This window comes from Theropithecus gelada, chromosome 7a (genome assembly GCF_003255815.1).
Source record: "Theropithecus gelada isolate Dixy chromosome 7a, Tgel_1.0, whole genome shotgun sequence".
NCBI classification, from domain to species: Eukaryota; Metazoa; Chordata; class Mammalia; order Primates; family Cercopithecidae; genus Theropithecus; species Theropithecus gelada.
The window spans coordinates 7,512,307-7,533,116 of NC_037674.1; the positions used below are offsets into that span (position 1 = coordinate 7,512,307).

At 58.6% G+C, this 20,810-nt stretch overlaps 1 protein-coding gene and 1 pseudogene across 4 annotated transcripts in view; both read right to left on the bottom strand.

Moving 5' to 3' along the window:
- Positions 1-20,810, bottom strand: part of APBA2 (amyloid beta precursor protein binding family A member 2) — a 231,806-nt gene continuing 210,996 nt past the window's right edge. For 3 of the 4 annotated variants that reach the window (XM_025389991.1, XM_025389994.1, XM_025389993.1), the window contains 7 exons: positions 19,597-19,683; positions 16,211-16,396; positions 12,398-12,577; positions 11,148-11,360; positions 9,479-9,598; positions 3,809-3,949; positions 1-375 (listed from right to left, as the gene is read on the bottom strand). In XM_025389991.1, the coding sequence (XP_025245776.1) occupies positions 304-375; positions 3,809-3,949; positions 9,479-9,598; positions 11,148-11,360; positions 12,398-12,577; positions 16,211-16,396; positions 19,597-19,683 (999 nt within the window). In that variant the 3' untranslated portion in view covers positions 1-303. Of the gene's footprint in view, positions 376-3,808; positions 3,950-8,486; positions 8,843-9,478; positions 9,599-11,147; positions 11,361-12,397; positions 12,578-16,210; positions 16,397-19,596; positions 19,684-20,810 lie in introns of those variants that run through there. The other variant, XM_025389992.1, reaches the window with a different exon arrangement.
- Positions 13,914-14,302, bottom strand: LOC112627972 (annotated as a pseudogene).

A 20,810-nucleotide genomic window follows, 5' to 3' on the forward strand; every position in this document is an offset into this window, starting at 1 on the left:
ACGCACGGCTAGCGAGACACACCATGGCTGGTGCAGGGAGAAGACAGTCCAGAACGTTGCAAAATACTTGAACGCTTTACAAACATTTGTTCTGTGACTCTCCTTTGATAAAGACACACCCCTTTTTGGCAAAATGAAAACAAAGAAAAGAAACCAAGTGGGCGGTGAGGGCACGCCCTTTGGGGAGCCAGTGTCCGTGGCTGGGCTGTGGCGTCGGGGTCAAATCTGCGGCCCAGCTCCCAGCTCCTCCGGGCCCGGGTGGCCCTGCCCGGTGTCCAGGCTGCGTGGCCAGGCTGGGGGGGCCTAGATGTACAGCGGGGTCTCCTGGCCGGTGAGGAGCCTGAACATGGCGGCGGGCATGGTCTTCATGTGGATCTGCCAACAGACACAGGAGGCTGAGCCGCTGCCCTCCCACTGCCCCTCCCACAATCAGGTGAAAGCAAACGACAGAGGCGACCCCCCCACCCCCGAGTTCTGCTTCAAATGCCCGTCTCCTAGAGTGGAGGAGGAGGGCTGGCCTGCCCAGGCCTGGGGGCACTTAGGATGCCTTCCAGATGCAGCAGACCGAGATTCCGGGCCCCTACCCCTGGCTCCAGAGGCGTCTACACAGTTGAGTGCTAGTTTTGCTTCCAGTCCTGCTGACACCCAGAGGGTAAGAAATTGGACTTCTAGCAGTGACAGCAGTTTGCCATCCACTGGGGCTGGCTGGGGGTGCCCAGGCCTCAGCAGAAACTGTGATGGGCACACTCTGCCTCAGTGAGGAGGAGACCAACGGGGGAAGACACAGCCCTTCTTACAGAACTAACACTGGCCAGGCAAGTGTGCTGGGGGCTGGGATCAGGTTCACTGGGGCCCAGGGCACCTCAAGTCCCCAGCCTTTGGGGATCAGTGAGCAAATGACCCTTTGGGGCCTGGCGTTGAGCCCTGGCTTCAAAGGAGCTAGGTGCACAAGCAAAGCCTCAGACCACCCAGGGAGACCAACCGTGTGGGTGGCACGCCTCATAATCCTTCTGTGGGGCACTGGGAAGGAGCACTCTAAATGTCTGCTTCAGTAACAGAAGGGGAGCTCTGCTGCCCACCTCTCCTCCCCTGAGCGTGACGCTGTCCCGTCCTGCCCGGGACTGCGCTGGGCTGTGGCCTCGGGACGGGGGCCCTTGCACTGCCAGAGTTGGCTGCCACAGGGCTGCTGGCCTCCCCATCGGGTGCGGCTGCTCTGCCACTGCCCCTCCTCAGGCAAGCAGGTCTCGGTTCCTGGGCTGAGCAGCCCGGAAAGGCACATCGTGCAGCTCTGCTTCTGAGGCGTTGCCCTCCCTCCCCCGCCGGGATCTGTGTGGCCACTGCAGGTTTCTGCTGCTCCTGCCCCGGGCACAGGCTTCCTCCATCAGTCACTCCCTGGCATTCCTCAACCGGAAACCCACCCGAGGCCCGCACAACTGCAAGCCTTGTTTATCCCTGACTCTTGTCCCACGTGGGCTCAGGGCTGCTGGAAACAGGCACCATCACCGCGGCAGGGCTGAAAGGGTTCCTACGCCCCGGCCGCCTCCTGCCTCTTCTCCGTGCTCCCGCCCACTCCTCCACGGGTGGATTCCCTCACGGGTGTGGGGCTGAGGGCCGTGGGGGCGGCCGCTTCAAAGCATCTACTTGGGAACACTGGCTTTTCCTTTCTTTGAAGCCATCAAAGGGAGGCTGGTGTCCGCCTGGCCCTCCTCCTCCTGAGCCGGCCCCTGCCCTCACCAGCACGGGGAAAACTGAGCCGGCCCCTGCCCTCACCAGCACGGGGAAAACAGGCCTCCCAGCCCCCAGCACACCCTGCAGTGCACAACGTGAGAGTGTCCCGACGTGGCTCCGGGAGACCTCATCTGAGGAACAGGAACTGGAGGCCCCTCCGCCCACCCACCCCACAGGCTGCAAGGATGGTTTCCACGTACTCAGCCCCCACAGGGCCGCCGGGGGAAGCGCCACAGACCGCCCAGCCTGCCACTGCTGTCCCCAGACCCCGACCCAAACTCCCTGCCCGGTCCCCCGCGGGCCCCTCTGCAGGCCAGGCTCCTCAGCTCTCAGCCTCCCTGCTCATCCCAGAGAGCCTGAAGCCCCTTTGTGCTGAACACCCCTTCACACACCCCTACTCTCACACACCCACTCACACTCCACACCCCCATACCTCACATCCACTCACAGACCCACAGCCACACACCCCTACTCACACCCACTCCACACCCCCATGCCTCACATCCACTCAGACCCACAGCCACACACCCCTACTCACACCCACTCACACTCCACACCCCCATGCCTCACATCCACTCAGACCCACAGCCACACACCCCTACTCACACCCACTCACACTCCACACCCCCATGCCTCACATCCACTCACAGACCCACAGCCACACACCCCTACTCACACCCACTCCACACCCCCATGCCTCACATCCACTCAGACCCACAGCCACACACCCCTACTCACACCCACTCACACTCCACACCCCCATGCCTCACATCCACTCACAGACCCACAGCCACACACCCCTACTCACACCCACTCACACTCCACACCCCCATGCCTCACATCCACTCACAGACCCACAGCCACACACCCCTACTCACACCCACACACACTCCACACCCCCATGCCTCACATCCACTCACAGACCCACAGCCACACACCCCTACTCACACCCACTCACACTCCACACCCCCATGCCTCACATCCACTCACAGACCCACAGCCACACACCCCTACTCACACCCACTCACACTCCACACCCCCATGCCTCACATCCACTCACAGACCCACAGCCACACACCCCTACTCACACCCACTCACACTCCACACCCCCATGCCTCACATCCACTCACAGACCCACAGCCACACACCCCTACTCACACCCACTCACACTCCACACCCCCATACCTCACATCCACTCACAGACCCACAGCCACACACCCCTACTCACACCCACACTTGCACTCCTACACACCCCATGCTGTCTCACACACACCTGTACATCCACACACATACACTCACCCCCCCAGACACTCCTCCACACTCACACTCTCAGGTATATTCACACAGCCACACACACCCACTCACGCACCCCTACACCCACATGTGCATGTACACACCCATTTCCCACACCTGCCCACACTTAAACTCACACCCACACTCATACATCACATTCCACACACACCCATGCTCACACATGCACACACCCACACTACACACACACACACACACACACACACACACACACAGCCCTGCAGCGCGCTGGCCAGGCCTCCCCCAGTGTACGTGCCACCCCACCAGCACCATCCCTCCTCCTAATGATCCTGCTGCCCTGTGAGCTCTGGAGGAAGACCGGCGCCTCCCGCACACCATCCTCGCACTGCCGTGGAAGCAATGCCAGAAAGAACTGGACTGGGGGCTTCAGCCAGTGAAGCGGGACCGGGCAAGCAGCCTGGTTGTGGGAGGGGACGGCCAACAGGAGCAGAGAGGCAAGCCTGCCAGGGTGGCCAGAGCCGTGTGCCCTGCAGAGCTTCTGAACTGGACATACAGGTCCAGTCCCAAAAGTAGTGTCCAAGGAGCACCCCCAGAAGCCTGTGCCCTCCCGGCTGCTCAGTTAGAGCCAGACCGGGATGGCCCCGCATCACCTGCCACTCCATTCACCCTTGTCACAGCTGCCCCGGTGGGAGACAGCCTGGCTGGCCTTCAGACGCCCTGTGTCCTCTGGAGCAGGTGAGGCTCATGGAGGGCAGGTGGGAGCACACGGGAACCGGCACGCAGAGGCACACCCGAAGTCCCTCCTTACCTCTCCGACCGAGTTGGACAGAGCTTGGACTATCTTCTCGTGGGCTGTGGCCACCACGCTCTGCCCGTTGATCTCGATGATGCGGTGGCCAACGCGGACGCCCCCTCGCTCGGCAATGCCCCCTCTCATGAGGCTGCAAATCTAAGCAGACATGGTCAGGTCAGCACACGTGTTCCTGCCACACCTGACAGGCGCTCCACCATGTCTCCAAAGACAGGACACGCGGAGGGAAAAGCGCCACATGATGAATACGTGCACGTGCAATTCACTGACTCAGAGGGAAAAGCGCCATGTGATGAATATGTGCACGTGCAATTCACTGACTCAGAGGGAAAAGCGCCACGTGATGAATATGTGCACGTGCAATTCATTGACTCAGACGGCACCGCTTATGATCTGGACTGTGTTTCCTTAAAACAAGAGAGTCAATGCCATGGTGTGTGGGGAACCAACATGTTTTCTAACTCCCACGGTGGAACCGGTCCACAGCCGCACCTCCCCCAGGGCCCCTCCCTTTGTGGTCAGGCTGGAGACTGGTGACATAGCCCAAGGCCACTGCCACCTGGCCTCCTGCAGCTGAGCCTGGTTACCATCCTGGAAGACAGGCACTTAGCTGGTGGGTGGGCGGGAAAGGAGAGGCAGCCTGTCCCCTGGCCACCAGAAAGGTGGGGCATCTGTTCTGTCAAGGGAAGGCTCTGTTTGCCAGATGCCCAAACGCTCTACATAGGCAGGGAAGAGTCACTTTTATTCCTATATCCACCCCCCCAGGTGACATAAGGGCATTTTGTGCCAAACACACTGGTTCTGTGTTTTTTGGAGACAGGGTCTCATTCTGTCACCCAGGCTGGAGTGCAGTGGCGGGAGTTTCCATTTCCAGCTTAAAAGTGACGTCAAACAGAGGGACTGGAGGGCCTGGGAGCACCTGTGACCATGAAACTGGACAGACTGGAAAACAGGCGCCCTGCACACCCGTGTTCACGGCAGCGGCGTTCACAACAGCCGAGGGTGACAGCAAGGACTAGCAGAGAAACAGAATGTGCTCTAGGCCTGCAGGGAAACAGTACTCAGCCCTGGAGAGGAAGGAGAGTCCGACGCGCGCTACAGCACGGACAGACCGCAGGGACACTGCGCTGCGTGAAACAGGCCAGGCACACGGACAAACACCGCGCGATGCCACTGATAAGAGGCACCTGGGGTAGTCAGAATCACAGAGACAAAGTAGACGTGGGGGGCTGCCAGGGGTTGGGAAGGAGGAATGGGTGGAGGTGCTTAGTGGGGACAAAGTTCCCACTGGGTAGGACGAAGTCGTGCAGGAGAGCACAGTGGCCACGGCTGCCTGATACGCAGATGGACTGCCACAGAACTCCGCACTTCAAAATGGGTACAATGCTCGATTTTATGTTATGGATGTACTTTACCACAGTTATTTTTTAAATGGAAACAAAAACCAGAAAAATGGATGTCCAAGGAGAATGAAGACTAGAAGAGAAGGGGTAGGGAGAAGTAGATTCCACACCGCAGCTCCTTCGCCCCGGGGCCCTCTTATCCTGCAGAAAGGAGGCTGTGCTGAGCCGTGGCAGGAGGCGAGTGGCCTGGGATGGGAGAAGCAGACTCACCTCTCCCAAACACACCTGCATGCGCGCACACGTGCAGACACAGACAACTGGGAGGGGCCTCCCCCTCCCCCCACATCAGCACCCAGATTTCTGCAGCAGGCCCAGATCTCATCTGACTGCTCGCCCTGCATGCTAAGCACTGCCACCTGCCACAGGGAATGTTTCTGAAGTCACTGGGGAGAACCGCTGCAGGTCGGGGCAGGCGCTGATAGACCCCATTTCCTAGCCAGGCATCCTCCAGCGCCCGCACGTGCTCCCCGGGTGGCTGCGCACGTGGAGGCTGAGAGGACCACCTGTCCCTGCCCACTGGCTCCTGGGATACAAGGTGCCCTGTGGCTGTCCCAGGCCAGCTGGAGCCGGGACTTCAGGCGGGGGGCCTGGCAAGGACAGGAGGACACTGGTGAGAGCTTCACTGGGCATGGTGGGGATAAGGGTGCCCAGAGAGGTGACACCGAGGGAAAAGCCACACTGCTACAGGGTCGGGGGCAGCAGGAACCCAGGGTACCAGAGTCCTGAAAGTGGGGACCAGGGCCCTCGGGGCTGCGGGTCCCATCCTGAGCACGCTGTGAAGGACAAGTGGCTTAGACCAGAGCAGCCAGCACCCTCGGGTCTCCTGAATGTTATCCCAGGCTCATTGCTCCCTGGAGCCCCTGGTGCACCTCAGCCAGGCAGACGCCTGGACAAGTCCCTGGGGTGGGTGAGTCCTGGCCTGCAGGGGGACAGGTGGCAGCCACTGTGACAGCCTCTGTGTCTAGGTGCACAGAGGGCCAAACAGGGACAGCCAGCCCCTACCCTCAACCCCCACCATGGCCACGGGCACTCATGAGGCAGGTGCAAAAGGTGGGGTCTGCACTTGGGGGTCTGAGGGGCCTGGTGTTTACCGCCAGGCAGCCGAGCCACGCAGAGATGGTGACTGATCTGTAGGGCCGCCTGCATGCCATTTTCTGGATCACTGGGGAGATGGATCATAACCAGGACAGAACCATGCCAGTTCATTCGCTTCATCCAGCCCTCCCTGGCACTCTCAGGGTGAGCTGTCCTGTATCTTGGAGAAAGCCCCTGAGAGCCAGCATTTGCCCCTCCCCTCGGCTGCCAGCCTCTCCCCTGCATCCTGAGCACTGGGGCTTCAAGGAAGTGGGACCCATTTCACAGACAGGGAGGCGGAGGCCAGAGGGTGGAACAGCAGTGCATCCACGAGCAGGGCTGGGACCTTCAGATCCTCCTCGTCCCCAGTCGTGACCCCAGACCACCCCCCAAGTTTCACAGACGCTTGGCCCCCTCCATCACTCCGGAACTCAGACCCCGGATCCAGGGCAGAGACACCAAGCAGTGGGTGGCATCCTCTCTTTCATATTGCCACCCCGGAGATTTTGTCTTCAGAATTGCATGACCCCCTCCTCATTCCAGGCCCCGCAAGTCTGCTGCTGCCCTCAGCCCTGCACCCTCTAATCTTTTGAGAAACGCCCATCCACACCACCATCCTCAGCTTCCTGGCCACTTGGACCCACCCAGCCCCATCTTCGGGAACTCCCCAGACTCCCCGCACCTGCCCCAGAAGGCAGCTGGAGACAGCCCTGGTCTCCATCCACTGCCCTCCGCCCGGGCTTCACACTCACCCATTGCACTCTGGCTCTCTGGGAAGGAAGGCACAGAACCCTGCACCTGGGCTTGGCTGGGCTGCTCCAACTGTCCCCTCCTTTCCCATGCACGTTAATCTAGCCCCCACAAAACACAAACCGGAGTCCTCCCTTCCTTGTCTTTTCTTCCCCTCTCCCCACCAGTGCTCCACGTGGCTGTGTGACCTGGGGCAAGTCACTAAACTTCTGTGTGCCCCAGCTGCTCCAGTTCCTGTGCTCCTCATGCGGTTATAGTTTGGGGGACACCAGCAGACTGAGGGGGCATCAAACTCATCCTGGGCAGGGCTATAGTCACAGGCCCTAAGAGTGGGCAGCCCCCAGGCCACCCTCTCCTGCAGGGCTCCCAGCGACGGGGCTGTCAGGGAGCGGCACTGGCCACCAACCCAGGCCCACCTGCCTCCTAGGCTGGGCAAGGGGTGCTGGAACAGGACAAGCAGCTCCCCAGTGCCACTCAGGAGGCAAAGACTGTGTAGTCAACAGGCTTGGCCAGGCAGGGGCAGCCCGGGGACACCACACAGCGCCCCAGGCTCTGCACAGCACAGCTCCTCGTGAGGGCTGCAGGGCTGTCAGTCCCCAGCTTCCTCCACTGTCCCCAATGCTGGGGTGGGAGGCACACAGTCAGGGCCTGGTGACGGTTGGGGTGCAGGAGCCCAGAAGGCTGTCCCAGCCCTCCTCCCTGGGGCCCAGCCATGCCCGTCCACAAAGTGCTCACGGCAGCTGCAGACAGGGCCCCAGCTGACTTTCTGCAGAGCCTCCAAATTAGCTGGGGCAACTGCTTGTGCCCAGGCCACATGTGTGCAGAGCAGTCAGGCAGAGCCAGCCCAGGCCAGACCACCACCAGGCCAGCTCCTGCGGCAGGCGCACTGTCCTGGACAGAAGCCCCAAGTGGGGTGCAGACAACTTGTCCCAGCACCTGTGCCAGGTCCAGGGGCCACAGGCCTTCCTCCTTGGCAAAGACTAGGACCAGCGGGCCCACCTTGGGTAGCTTGGGATACGTTATGGATTTTCTCTGCTGATCTTCACAAGCACCTTTTGAGGGGAATCCAGTGAGTGTTAAGTGACTTGCCGAGGGTCACACAGCCGGGAAGGTATGGCTGACACTGGCGATGCCCTGTCCCTCTTTGTTCTGGGCGCCGGCTGGCCGCCGCTTCCCATGGGTCTGTGGCTGAGCTATCTGGCCAGTGGGCTGTGAGCAGAAATGACAAGAGCCACTTCTGCTCTGGTCCTGAAAACCTTCAAGGTCTTCCGAGCTGCCTCTCTTCCTGCAGTGCCAGCCAGACACAGAGCTCCCAGTGGGGGCTGCGGAAGCCCAGCTGAGGGCAGAGCCTGGGCCCCTGAGTGGCTCTGTGGAGTGAAGCTCACCCCCACTGCCCTCACTGCAAATCAGACTGCAGCACGAATAAGCAGTCAGCTCTCAGTATATGAAGATCTGTGGAATCTTTTTTATAGGAGCAAATTTGCTCTAACACAGCAGGGTCAGAGATGGGCCCTGAGCCCAAGCCCTGTGACTCCACCCTGACGGTGGGTATACCCCTCCATGCTGCTTCACCAGAAAACAATGGAGAAGATTTGGTAGTCCTTCTAGAATGTTCTCCCACTGTCTTTCCTCTGTGGCTGTGGGTGGACATGCGTCCTCCCCGTCGCCTCACACCACTCCACCCCAGCCCGCAATGCCCCTCCTCCTACACTCCCTCACACTCAGGGCTGGTTTAAACAATTTGGGTATTGCCAGCCCTTTTCTTCTTTATTCCATTTAGTGGCCACAACTCTCCCCTCTGGGTCTTTTGCAGAAGGGAAAACAAAGGAACGAGAATTCCAGCCAGCCAAACGCAGGTCAATGAGAGGGTGGAAACTCTGGGCTAAAGAACTTTGGCCCGGGGAACTGGCACAGGCTTTTGGCCAGAACCACACTCAAGCCCAGCATCACCTCCTCCAGGCAGCACTCCAGGCTTCCCACTGCCTGGCGCAATGCCTAACACAGAGCAGGCACTTCACAGATGTCTGCTGAACGGCTGCGTGAACAAGTGAATGATGAGTACACGAATGGATGAACGAGCGAGCATCTGTTTGTTGAGCATAGTAAGTGATGCCACGACTGGTTGTGTCCAAGCCACAGTGCTGGCGAAGCCTGCTGCCCTCCCTCCAAAGCAGGCGACAGCCACTGTGGGGACAAGGGCACCTGGGAAAGGCTGCAGGGGCCCAATCCACGGCCATGCCCTGGCCCTCCCCTTCTACCCAAGACCTCCCAGAGAGCCATGGAAAGTTCCTGTCCCGAGTGGCCTGGCTGTGGGCAGCTGCACCCATGGGCCAGGTCCTGCCAGGCTGCCAGGCATAGCCTGCCCCATCAGACGGGAGCTGCTCTCCCTCCCTGGGCCCTGCAGCGGTGGTGGCGGCCCAGGGCAGGAGCGGGGACTCACAATGCCATTCTGCACGCTGAAGCCCAGCTGGTACTTGAGGTCTGGCCGCTTGATGAGGACCGTGGTGACCGGGGGACAGCTGACGATGTTGAGCTTCACCTGTGTCTGGTTCTTCAGGCCCTGCAGAGCACGGGGATAGGAGTCAAAGGCTGGGCCTTAGACATCAAGCCTGACCCAGGATGGGTGAGGCTGGCAGGGCGGAGGCCGGGGGCAGTGAGGACGCACACTGGGTGAGGCTGGCAGGGCGGAGGCCGGGGGCAGTGAGGACGCACACTGGGTGAGGCTGGCAGGGCGGAGGCTGGGGGCAGTGAGGATGCACACTGGGTGAGGCTGGCAGGGCGGAGGCTGGGGGCAGTGAGGACGCACACTGGGTGAGGCTGGCAGTCCCCTCTCAGCCTCGGTAGCCCCTCTGTGCAGCGAGGATGAGCCTCGCCCTGGCCCTTCCCAGAGCTGCCAGGTTTCCAGGGCGGCACTGCGCCCTCTTTCCCACCATGCTCAGGGCACCTCTGCCCTGGGGAAGATGAGCCGCTGCGGGAGTGAGCCCAGGCTCTGAGTGCCACTGGGCAGAACCAATGCGCCTGGCACCAGTTCACCCTCAGGGTGTCGAGGGGGCCATCATCATGCCAAATTCAGGAGAGTTTCCTATGGAAGAATGTGGGGACACTTTCCTCAAAACCCAGTGCCCTCCAAGGATGACCTCCTGCAGGGCAGGGAGTGACTGCGCAGCAAATCTCTGAGTGAGGAAGTGGGTGCACCAGGCCGCTGGGGTCCGGTGGGGGTGAAGAGGCAAGGGGAGGAACCCAAGCCTCCACCTGGGAGCTGCAGCCCTGGGAGTGGGGACCTCGGCTGCTGAGACCTCGCTGGCAGAGGCCTCTCCCATGTCTCTCTGTGTGGCTGCCCATTGGGCAGAAGCTCTGCCGGGCAAGCTCCGAGAGCCAGTCTATGAGATGCTCTGGCCTGGGGAATGCCCTTCATCTCATGCTGAACAAAGAGGAGGACGGTGTTGTCTCCAGCACCAAGACCACAGCAGGGTGGGGAGGAACATGCCACAGAGGGCTGGGGGCCAGGCCACAGCTGGGTCACAGGAGTCGCCAGCAGCAGGCAGAGCCCGCTCCTCCGCAAGTGGTCAGTGTGAAGGCCCCCACCCCACCTGTCGGTGACCCTTCTGCCTGGCCCCTGACAGCGACAGGCAGCACCTCCCAAAGCTGCAAGCTCACGAGTCTGACGGTCAGGGTGGCCTCCTTACTTAAGGGAACCTGTGTCCCAGAACTCAACCCATGCAGGGTGCCCCACCTCCCCAGCCCAAGAGCACTGAAGGGGTTTCCCGGAAGCGGGACTTTCAGTGCTAACCTGGCAAAGCCCCAGGCAAAACAGGATAAGCTGGTCACTGTATACTCACTGGTCCTTGGGCCCTTGCCCAGGGCCACATGGCTTGATACAGGGCTCAGACAACCCCTCCCCTCCCACCCCAGGGCAGCCCGGGGCCACCTCTGATTCAGACATGGGGAATGGTCTTGAGTTCAAATTTTGATGCCATCATCAACCAATCACCGGGTGAGTCTCCCTGGCCCTCAGTTTCACCGTGGGTGAAGTGTGGATTGCAGCAAAGTGGGGATCAAGTGGGGCAGGGCTGAGGCGACCCCTGGGCGGAGGGTCCCAGGGTGCCCACCTTGATGATGCCTTGGCAGGTGGCGAGCGGCAGCCCCACTAGGCTGGTGCCATTGATGGACATGATCTGGTCCCCGATGCTCAGCTTCCCTGAGCGGGCGGCCGGGCCGCCATTCATCATGTTGGCCAGGATCACCGTGGGCAGGATGGAGCCCCAGCCTGACTCCACCACCACCACGCCCAGGATCTCGCCCTTGTGCTTCTCCAGCTGCAGCTGCAAAGGGATCAGCAGTGTGAGAGGGGCTGGTGGCAGGGACTGGGGCCTCTGCCAAGGACCCACAGGAGGATGAGGCTGACCCTGTCCCAGCACATTCCGCCCTGCCATGGGATCCAAGGCTGGCTCATCTCATACAGGAGAGGTCTTGGGCTAGAGGCCCTGCCCACCCCACTCTGGCTCCCATGCCTCCCTGGGGTCCACCCAGCAATCCTGGGAACCTGGAAGTACAGACCCCCATCCCCACCCATGCCCGGCATTGACTCCATCCCTACCCATGCCCAACACTGACCTTCCCACCCCAAGCAGGGCTCCAGTGTCCTGGTTCCTGCTCCTTCCACCCCACCACACCCACAGAGGCCAGAGGAAGGCTCTCAGACTCCAGCACCCATAGCCTGCCCCTGGCCTTCACTCTTGTTGGAAAAGTCCTTCTACTTTTACTTCCTCTCAAAGGTCACTGTTTGGGAAACTGCCTGGAATGTCTTCAGCAAGAAACCAGGATCACGCATTCACCCATTCAACAAGCAGCAGAGGCCATGCACTCATCCACCGCAGACAGAACAATTCAGCCCTTTAACAAACAGTCAAGGTACGGGCCATCCCCAGGGTATTTGCTCCTCTCTGCCCAGAAGAACTTTCCAAAGTCCCCTGGGGGAAGCCACTGGGACCAGCTAAGGCCTCTGCTACTGGTGGTTTCTAGCCTCCCCTGCCAGAGCACCCAAGCTCCCTTTAGAGATGCCACGTGCTTTTCAGAAATATCTCCCGGGTGCTGAGCGCCGGTTGATAACAGCAGCATTAAAAGGCACATTTTCGAGGTCATTAAAGCCGACTGTAATCAGCTTCTTTGTTACAAACACCTCATTTCACACGCAAGCGCTCAGCTGGAAGGCAGGAGCGAGGTGCACATTCCGGGCCGCACACGAGTCTGATGGAAGGCAAGGGTGTGCGTGAGGACCCCGGGAAAGCTCGCTCTGCAGGAGCTCAGGGAGCAGAAGCTGGCAAACGTGACCTCCCTGAGGCCGGTGGGTGTGGCTTACCTCCTTGCAGTTCTCCGAGTTGGAGAAGTGGATGAGGTCGTCGTTGTACATCTCCTGGGTGTTGATGATATCGCTGTACTCCTTCTGGCTCAGGTCTTCGGGGTTAATGCCATTGGCTCGCAGGAACTCCTGGTAGGCCACGCTGAAGGCCTGGCCGATGGACTGGGCGATGAGCTGGGCCTGCGCAGAGGGCAGGCCTGCTGGAGACAGGCATGCGGCACAGGCTCCCCGCGGCCTCCTCAACAGGGGCTGCGGCAGGGCTGGGTGCAGGATGCACCCGTAAGCCTTCAAGGGGGCCCTTGTTCCAGCTTAGAAGAACAAGAAAGAAACTGGGGGCCCTCCCTCATCTGGTGAAGGCTGTCTCCCACCAGCACCCCACCGTGAGCGAACCCCAGTGTTGCCCTGAACCCTGAAGGGTCTGCTCCTGACTGTCCCTGCCTAAGCTGTGGCATGGCCCAGATGCTCCAGGTCAAAGCTGTTTCAAACAAAGTCTAGGACAACAATGAATTATTGATTACATGTCATATTTTTGCTTTTTTTTTTTTTTTTTTTTTTTTGAGATGAGGTCTGGCTCTGTTGCCCAGACTGGAGTGGGAATGCAGGTGAGCACAACCACATCCAGCTAATTAAAAACTGTTTCTTGTAGAGATGGGGGTCTTGCCATATTGCCCAGGCTGGTCTCAAACTCCTGGACACAAATGATCCTCCTGCCTTGGCCTCTCAAAGTGCTGGCATCAGGTGTGAGCCACTGCACCCGGCACCATCTGTATTTCCTTTCCACTCATGACAAAAATGGACTTTCAGTGTGTTTCCTGGGAGCATCATGCTGCTAGTTGTCTACCCTGCATGTATTTATTGGTAGCAACAGAACCCAGTGCCCACTAAGGACATGTGGCTGTGCCAGGCCGGGCTTGCAAGACATGAGACCTGGGACTCCACACAGCCCCTACGGAGCACGTGGCTTCTTTCTACTTCCACTGAGCTGCTTCAATGGAGATCACCCACTCTGACATGGCAGAGGCCTGGACATTGAAACAGCACTCAGGGCCTGGCCGGTCGCCTGCTGGAGCGCAGACAGTTGACAGTGGGAGGTGAGAGCTGTACTGAGTTCCCGGAGGTCACCAAGCAGGCTGGCAGCTGTGCAGCCGTGGGAGCGTGGTGGGGCTCTTGGCGACCTCGATGACGTCTCAGCCCACAGCTGGCCGCCCGCCAGGCTCTGGGCTATGTGAGCCCCTCCTCATGCTCTGTCCTGCTCCTCACCTGCCTCCCCAGCTGCCCTCAAGGGGGTTCTGCACGGGCGCCCCCAGCAAATTCCTACTCAACAGGATCCCAAAACAGGTGAAAACAAGGGCTTTGGCCTCAATTCCCTTCCCACTCTCCACGTGGCAGGATGTAAGAGCAGCAGATGAACGTACGCATTGGGAAAGGCAAGCTGGGCCGGATTAGAAGCGCGCAGCAGGCGACCTTCCCTCCAGCAGGCGTGGAACTGCCCTCCCTGACGGGCCCTAAGCGGTTTCTAGGACTTGCCGGTTCCCACGCCCAGGGTCTCTGCCGCTGCCAGACCCGGCTGGGGGCGCGACGCCCGGGGACCGCCAGATGGCGCCGCCGGGCTGGCCTGCGGAGTTGGCGAGCTGATGGGGCTCGGCGGGAGGTCGGGGGCAGCGCCCGCGCAGGAGAGGGTCGGGCCTCCGGGAGAAGTGGAGGGCGGCCGGGGGGTCCCTGCCCCACCCGCCCGGGATCTCAGGGTTCCGGGGCGCAGGGCGGCCCCCAAGCCTCTGCTTCTGTCTCCGCCTGATGCTGCCACCTGGCTGGGAAGGGCGGCTTGAGAGCACGGGAGCTCCGGAAGCCCAGCTCCACCACCCACGGCCCTTGGACTCCACTTGGTCTCCCTCGGGCCACCCCCATTCTTCCTCCCCTTGGACGACATCCTCCGCCCCCGCGGAAGCTCCAAGCCCAGGAGCCGGCTCCGCGGGGCTGCGCCTCCTCCAGGCGTCATCAGGCCCGCTGGTGTGCAGCCAGCCGCCGCCTCCATTCCGGGTCCCGGCTGCCTCCTGGGAGGTGTGGGGTTCAGGGGGCTCGCTCTGCGGCTGGCGCTTCAGAGAAGGGGTCGCCCTGCCAGCCCCAGCTCGCAGCCAAGCCTGTGGGAGTTCACTGCTGTGAGGCCAGGAGTCCAGCCCAGGCCCCACCCAAGGGCTCAAGCGGCCTCCTGCAGGTAGGCGGTGGGCAGAGCCTGCAGGCGCTGGAGAGGTGGGGACGCGGAGGCTGCTGTGCGGGCAGGACCACCCTGGGCCTCATCCACCCCGTCTCTCAGCCTCACCTCATCTACCCAATACGGCATCCCCTGGCTTTAACCCTCCGCATCAGCTGCACCTGGGGGGCTCTCAGTGCCCCTCGGAAACTCTCACCAACTGACTGCCACCCTTCGCCACCGGGCCTGCCCCTGGCCTCATTCCACCAGCACCTGTGGCCCACGCCCGTGCCAGGTCTCTCAGACATCCTCAGCCCTCAGTCACACAGAAATGCCCATCCAGGTTTCGGGGGGGTCTCCGTGTAGCGGTGGAAGGAATGTGTGAGTGCGCTGTTGAAATGCCCTCTCCCCCCTGTAAATCTGCCATTGCGTGAAGCATTTCAAGTGGACCCAGCTTCTTAGGAAGCAGATGACTGCGCCAGCCACAGGTTTGAACCCTGTCTTCAGTTCCCATGCCGTATGTCAGGATCATGACAATATGGGGACCCTTCCCTATTGCCCAGGTCCTGAGACACCCTCAAGTCCTTATGTGAAAAAGAATGCCCTGGCCAACTGCCCATGAAGGATAGATTTTTTTTTTTTTTTTTTTTGAGACAGAGTTTCACTCTTGTCACCCAGGCTGGAGTGCAATGGTGCGATCTCAGCTCACTGCAACCTCCGCCTCCCGGGTTCAAGCAATTCTCTGGCCTCAGCCTCCCAAGTGGGATTACAAGCACGCGCCACCATGCTTGGCTAATTTTTTGTATATTTAGTAGAGACGGGGTTTCACAATGTTGGCCAGGTTGGTTTTGAACTCCTGACCTCAGGTGATCCACCCACCTCGGCCTCCCAAAAGTGTTGGGATTACAGGCATGATGAGCTACAGTGCCCAGCCATAGATCATTTCTTAAAACTTCACTCTGGCAACAGCCACAAAATTGGCTCACCAGCAGCCCCGCTGCTGGTCTGTGAGTAAGATTAGCCTCCAGGAAGGACAGTTCCTCTCTGAGTTCCCCTCTTGGCCCTGCTGCTCCTTCCTCAGTCCCTCTGTCCCCCCCTCCAGGCTAAAAACAATGCTCTTCTCCAGCCCAAGAAGGGAGCCAAAGGGCTAGTGATCTTTTCCTGAGTCTTTGGTATCTTATACTTCAGAATCACTTTGTACTTGCTCGGAAGACATACCACACGCAAAGGCAGAACTAAGCCTCGTGCAGATGTGCCTTCTTTATACAGCATGCCAGGGCCATGCGAAAATTTGCATTTTAATAACAAAAGTTACGCAAAGATTAACTTCATTTTGAGTAGAGAAAATGTTTTGTAAAGGGATTTCTTCAAACAGCTCCCTCATATATTTAACCATGGCTCAATTTATAACAGCTCCTGAAGAACCTGTTTCAAGAAGTAGAATAAGACTGTGTTCACTATCTTTGCAAACCCAAAGAGTATGCAAAAGATCACTCATCCACTGGAAACGTCAATAACGGCACGGAGGGTTTCCACCTGAGGGTGGTGTCCACAGTGCCTGGATTCTGGAGCCGCCCTGGGCTGTGAACCTTGGGAGGGGAGTGCCCTGGCAAGAGTTTACTTACATCCTCTGATTCGAACACATGGCAGATCATCTTATACTGCTTCTTGCCTTCCTGGGCTCCGGGTGTGGTCTCGATGCAGTCCTGAGAGGCTGACCGGGGCATGCGGCGTCTGGCCATCAGCACCACAATGTTCCCAATGTCGGCGATGTAGGAGATGGTACGCAAGGCGTGGTCCATCATGGTTTCCTGTCGGGAGGGAGACGGCGCCACGTCAGGAAACACTACTGGGACAAGCCATTAAAAAGCACAACAGGGCCAGGTGCGGTGGCTCAAGCCTGTAATCCTAGCACTTTGGGAGGCCGAGGCAGGTGGATCACCTGAAGTCAGGAGGTCAAGACCAGCCTGGCCAACATGGTGAAACTCTGTCTCTACTAAAAAAAAAAAAAAAAAAAAGTTGGGCGTGGTGGCAGGTGCCTGTAATCCCAGATACTCGGGAGGCTGAGGCAGGAGAATCGCTTGAACCCGGAAGGCAGAGGATGCATCAAGCCGAGATCACGCCACTGCACTCCAGTCTGGGCAACAAGAGCAAAATTCCATCTCAAAAAAAAAAAAAAAAAAAGCACTCCAATTATTCGGGTTTTGCAACCCTGATTCTCCTGACATTTGGGGCCGGACCATTCTTTATTGTGGAGGGCTGTCACGTGCACTGCAAGGTGTTAGGAGTATTCCAAGCCTCTACCCAGGAGATGCCAGTAGCACCTCCCCCTTCCCAAGTGTGAGAACATAATTTATTTCCAGCCATTGCTAAATGTCCCCTGGGGGACAAAAATCACGCTAGTTGAGAACCACAGCCCTAGTTAACAGAGCGTTTTAGGGTACTGGTTCACAGTCAGTCACTCTGCCCGCATCTCAGTCCCAGTTTCCCAAATGGACTGTGTGGAACCCAGGGAGGTGTGATGTCAGGTGAGCTCTCGGGCTGTCTCTGCTGGAGCAGGGGCTTCCCATATAGTGAAACCCACTTGCTCCCAGATGAGAAGCCACTCATGGCTCTGGAGAAGGGTCCCTCCTGAACAAGGTGCTCTCCCATATGGGCCCAGGAGTGGCCTGGCCTGGCCTTCCTGCCGTGCAGAAGAGGAAAGCATCCAGGCCAATGTTTGTCACTCAATGAGCTCTTCCCAGGGAGCCCAAACAGCCTGGGCCTGGGTCAGGAGACACCAAAGTAGCCCACCTGACTTGAATTCCCTCGGCCTCTGGCAGGCCCATGACTCTTGATGGCTTTTGTCCTTGGACAGGAATCTCCAGCCAGCATCTTGCCCACAACCCCTACCTAACAAGACTGCACACAAAGCTCAGAAAAATTAATCCACTGGTGTTTTATGCTTTTGTCCTCTGTTCACAAAAGGAACTTGAGTGTTTCTGCAACCTCTGGACCTCATTTCTTCCTCACTTTGCAGCGGATGCTGCTTCACCTTTGTCTCTGCAGCTGACGTTTTTTCTGGCCAAAGCCATGAGGGTGTTTCATAACCACAAGAGTCACCTTCCAGAGAGGGACACTGAAACAGCTGGAGTGGCTCTTCAGCATCTCCTGATTTCTGTCACTGTCATAAATGCCTGCATCAATCCCCAGGTGTCAGAAACATGTTTCTTCCCCAGCTCCTATCAATGGCAGATCCCTCCTCCTCCTCCTCACAGACAGAGGCTGCCGACCAACATGGCCGCATCTGCTCTCCTGCCCTGACTGGCTACTTTGGCCTTCCCAGTCTCTCTTACCTGTTCCCTCCTCTCCAGCTCCTCTGCCTCAACAGATTTAATGTGCACGCCCTGTTCAGAATCCAAAGATTCAGAGGGGAAAGGAAGGGAAGGGAGAAGAGGCCAGTGGAGGGAGCCCTAAACTGGGCCAAGCTAGGGGGTTTCTCATCTCTCCTTTACAGGATCCAGCAGAAGAGTTACTCTTTCAGCTGGGGCTGTGGGTATGAGGAGGCTCAGAGATGTTCAGGAACTTGTTTAAGGCTATACAGCTCTAGAGGATGCAGCCCAGCTTCAATCCCCGGCCCATCCTCCCACTCTGGGTGTGGTACCGCCCTCTATGCACACTGGCAAGGGTGTGGCACCGCCCTCCATGCACACTGGCAAGGGTGTGGCACCGCCCTCCAGGCACACTGGCAAGGGTGTGGCACCGCCCTCCAGGCACACTGGCAAGGGTGTGGCACCGCCCTCCAGGCACACTGGCAAGGGTGTGGCACCGCCCTACATGCACACTGGCAAGGGTGTGGCACCGCCCTCCATGCACACTGGCAAGAAGAGTTATCGGGGCAGGCCTAGCTGTTGTCCCCAGAAAGGCCCGCCTGCAAGGCTGGCCCTCTCTGGCATCTGGGAACGTGGATCTCAGGAGGGGTCCCAGCACCCGAACTGACAAACATGGTTCCTCTTGCCTAAACCCTTTGTGCAAACAACGTGGTCTAGGCTGGACACCTCTTTTCCCCCTGGGAGTCTGGAATTTTGGTAGCTGCCAGGCAGAGGGTGCCTATGTGACCAGCTCCCAGTAAACACCTTGGGCTGAGTGTCTGGGAGCTTCCCTGGTAGACACCACTTCACTCTCTTGTCACAGCCCCTTGCCAGGGGGTTCAGTGTGTCCTGTGTGACTGCGGGGAGGGCTCTGGAAGCCCGCACCCACTTTGCCGATTCCGCTCTGGAGCTGTCTGCTGAAATCAATCTCAGCTGTGAGTGTGTGGAGTCCTGTCAGTCCTCCGAAACCATCCAGCCTGGGGTGGTCTTGGGGCCCCTCAGCACAGGTGGGTGATGAGGCGTGGGGCTTGGAGGGTGGGAGGGGGATCTAGTCCAGATGGTCTGCCCACAAAAGATCCGAAAATGAAGTCCAAGGCTGTGAAGTGCTGCACGCCCAGTGCCTGAGCCCTGGCACCTGTCTCCCTGAGTTTTCACCCAGTGCCAGGCTCCAGGAGGGGGCTGGTTCCAGGATAGGGGGGTGCAGGACACAAAGATCAGTGGGACAGGGCGCAAGCCTGGACACGGGACACACGTGACAAGGAAGGGTACCACCATGCCCGCATCTGGGTGTGTGAGGGCCTGGAGGGTGGTCGGGGCACGGCGCTGGGGTTGGGGGTGGTGGGCTGCAGTGTGAGCCACACAGTGGGGGCTGCTGCCTCCTCTGTCTCCAGAGGTCAGGCTCCCCGGGACTGCGGAGCAGGGGAAGACCCAGCAGGTCTTCCCACCCACCTCCCGCCTGCAGAGCCCTGGGGTGACGCCAGCACAACTGCTACCTGCTGTGCGCTCCTTGCTCCTCCTGCAGCCCGAGCTATGGGCTTTGGGTTGATGGGAGCAGAGGGCACAGGAGAGAAGCTGCTGAGAACCAGGGCCTATATCATGGGACAAGAAGGAGTTGAACTCAGGAGTTTACCTGATTTTGAACAACTGCCTTTAACGCTTACCTGCGTGTCTGCATTTAAAACCTTGATCCTCTGGGTGGAAATGAACAGGTCCACTTCCGTCAGTGTCTGGGCATCCCCCTCAGAATTCTAAGAAAAGACAGTGGATACTGTTAAAATCTAAAAACCAACTCGGAATAGAGGACATGCAAATAGCATTATGACGAAATGCTCAACATCCCTAATCACCAGATAAATCCAAATTAAAACCACAACAATATATCATTTGATATCCGTCGGAATGGCTTTTATCAAAAAGATAAAAAGCAGCCTTGGCGTGGGGTGGAGGAAAGGGAACCCTGGTGCGCTGTGGGAGGGTGTGAATTAGTGCAGCTGCTGTGGAGAATAGTATGGCGGTTCCTCAAAAACGTCAAGCTACAACCACCCTGTGATCCAGCAATCCCACTGCTGGGCGTGTTCCCAAAGGACGTGCGGTCAGCATGTCTGGGAGACACCTGCACCCCCATGCTCACGGCAGCACCGTCCACAGCAGCCAAGACATGGGATCCACCCAATGTCTATTCACGAGGCATGGATAAAGAAATGTGGCGGGCAGACGCGCTGGAGGCCTCCTCAGCCTTCGCAAAGCAGCAGCCGTGTCATTTCCAACACATGGATGACCCCAGAGGACACGCTGTGCAGTGAAATCAGCCAGGCACAGAAAGACACATACTGCACGGTCTCGCTCAGGCGGAATCTACAAATGTCGATCTCACAGTAGAAGTAGAGAGCGGCATGGTGGTTACCAGGGGCTGGGCAAAAGGAGTGAAGGGGCAAGTATTGGTCCACGGACACAGAGCTCCTGCTAGACAGGAGAAATGAGTTCCAGAGATCTATTGTGCATCGTGGTGACTACTGTTAAGAATATTTCATATTCTTAAAAATTGCTAAGATAATGAATGTAGTGTTCTCATTACAAAAATGATAACTATGTGATGTAATGCACATGTGAATTAGCTAGATGTAGCCATTTCACAATGTGTATATACTCCAAAATATTATGTTGTACATAGTAAATACAATTTTATCTGTCAATGTAAAAAGTAATAACTGGAGGGAAGGCTCAGCAATTTTATCCCGAGTCTACGTAGAAGGAAATGCTACTGGCCATCAGGAATCTGCCTGCACGCCACCGGCCGCGTCACCTAGCTAAGTGTGAGTTCTTGAGGCAGTCTGTAAGAGGCAACCAGGAGGGAGGAGGGTCGGCCGCCGGAGCT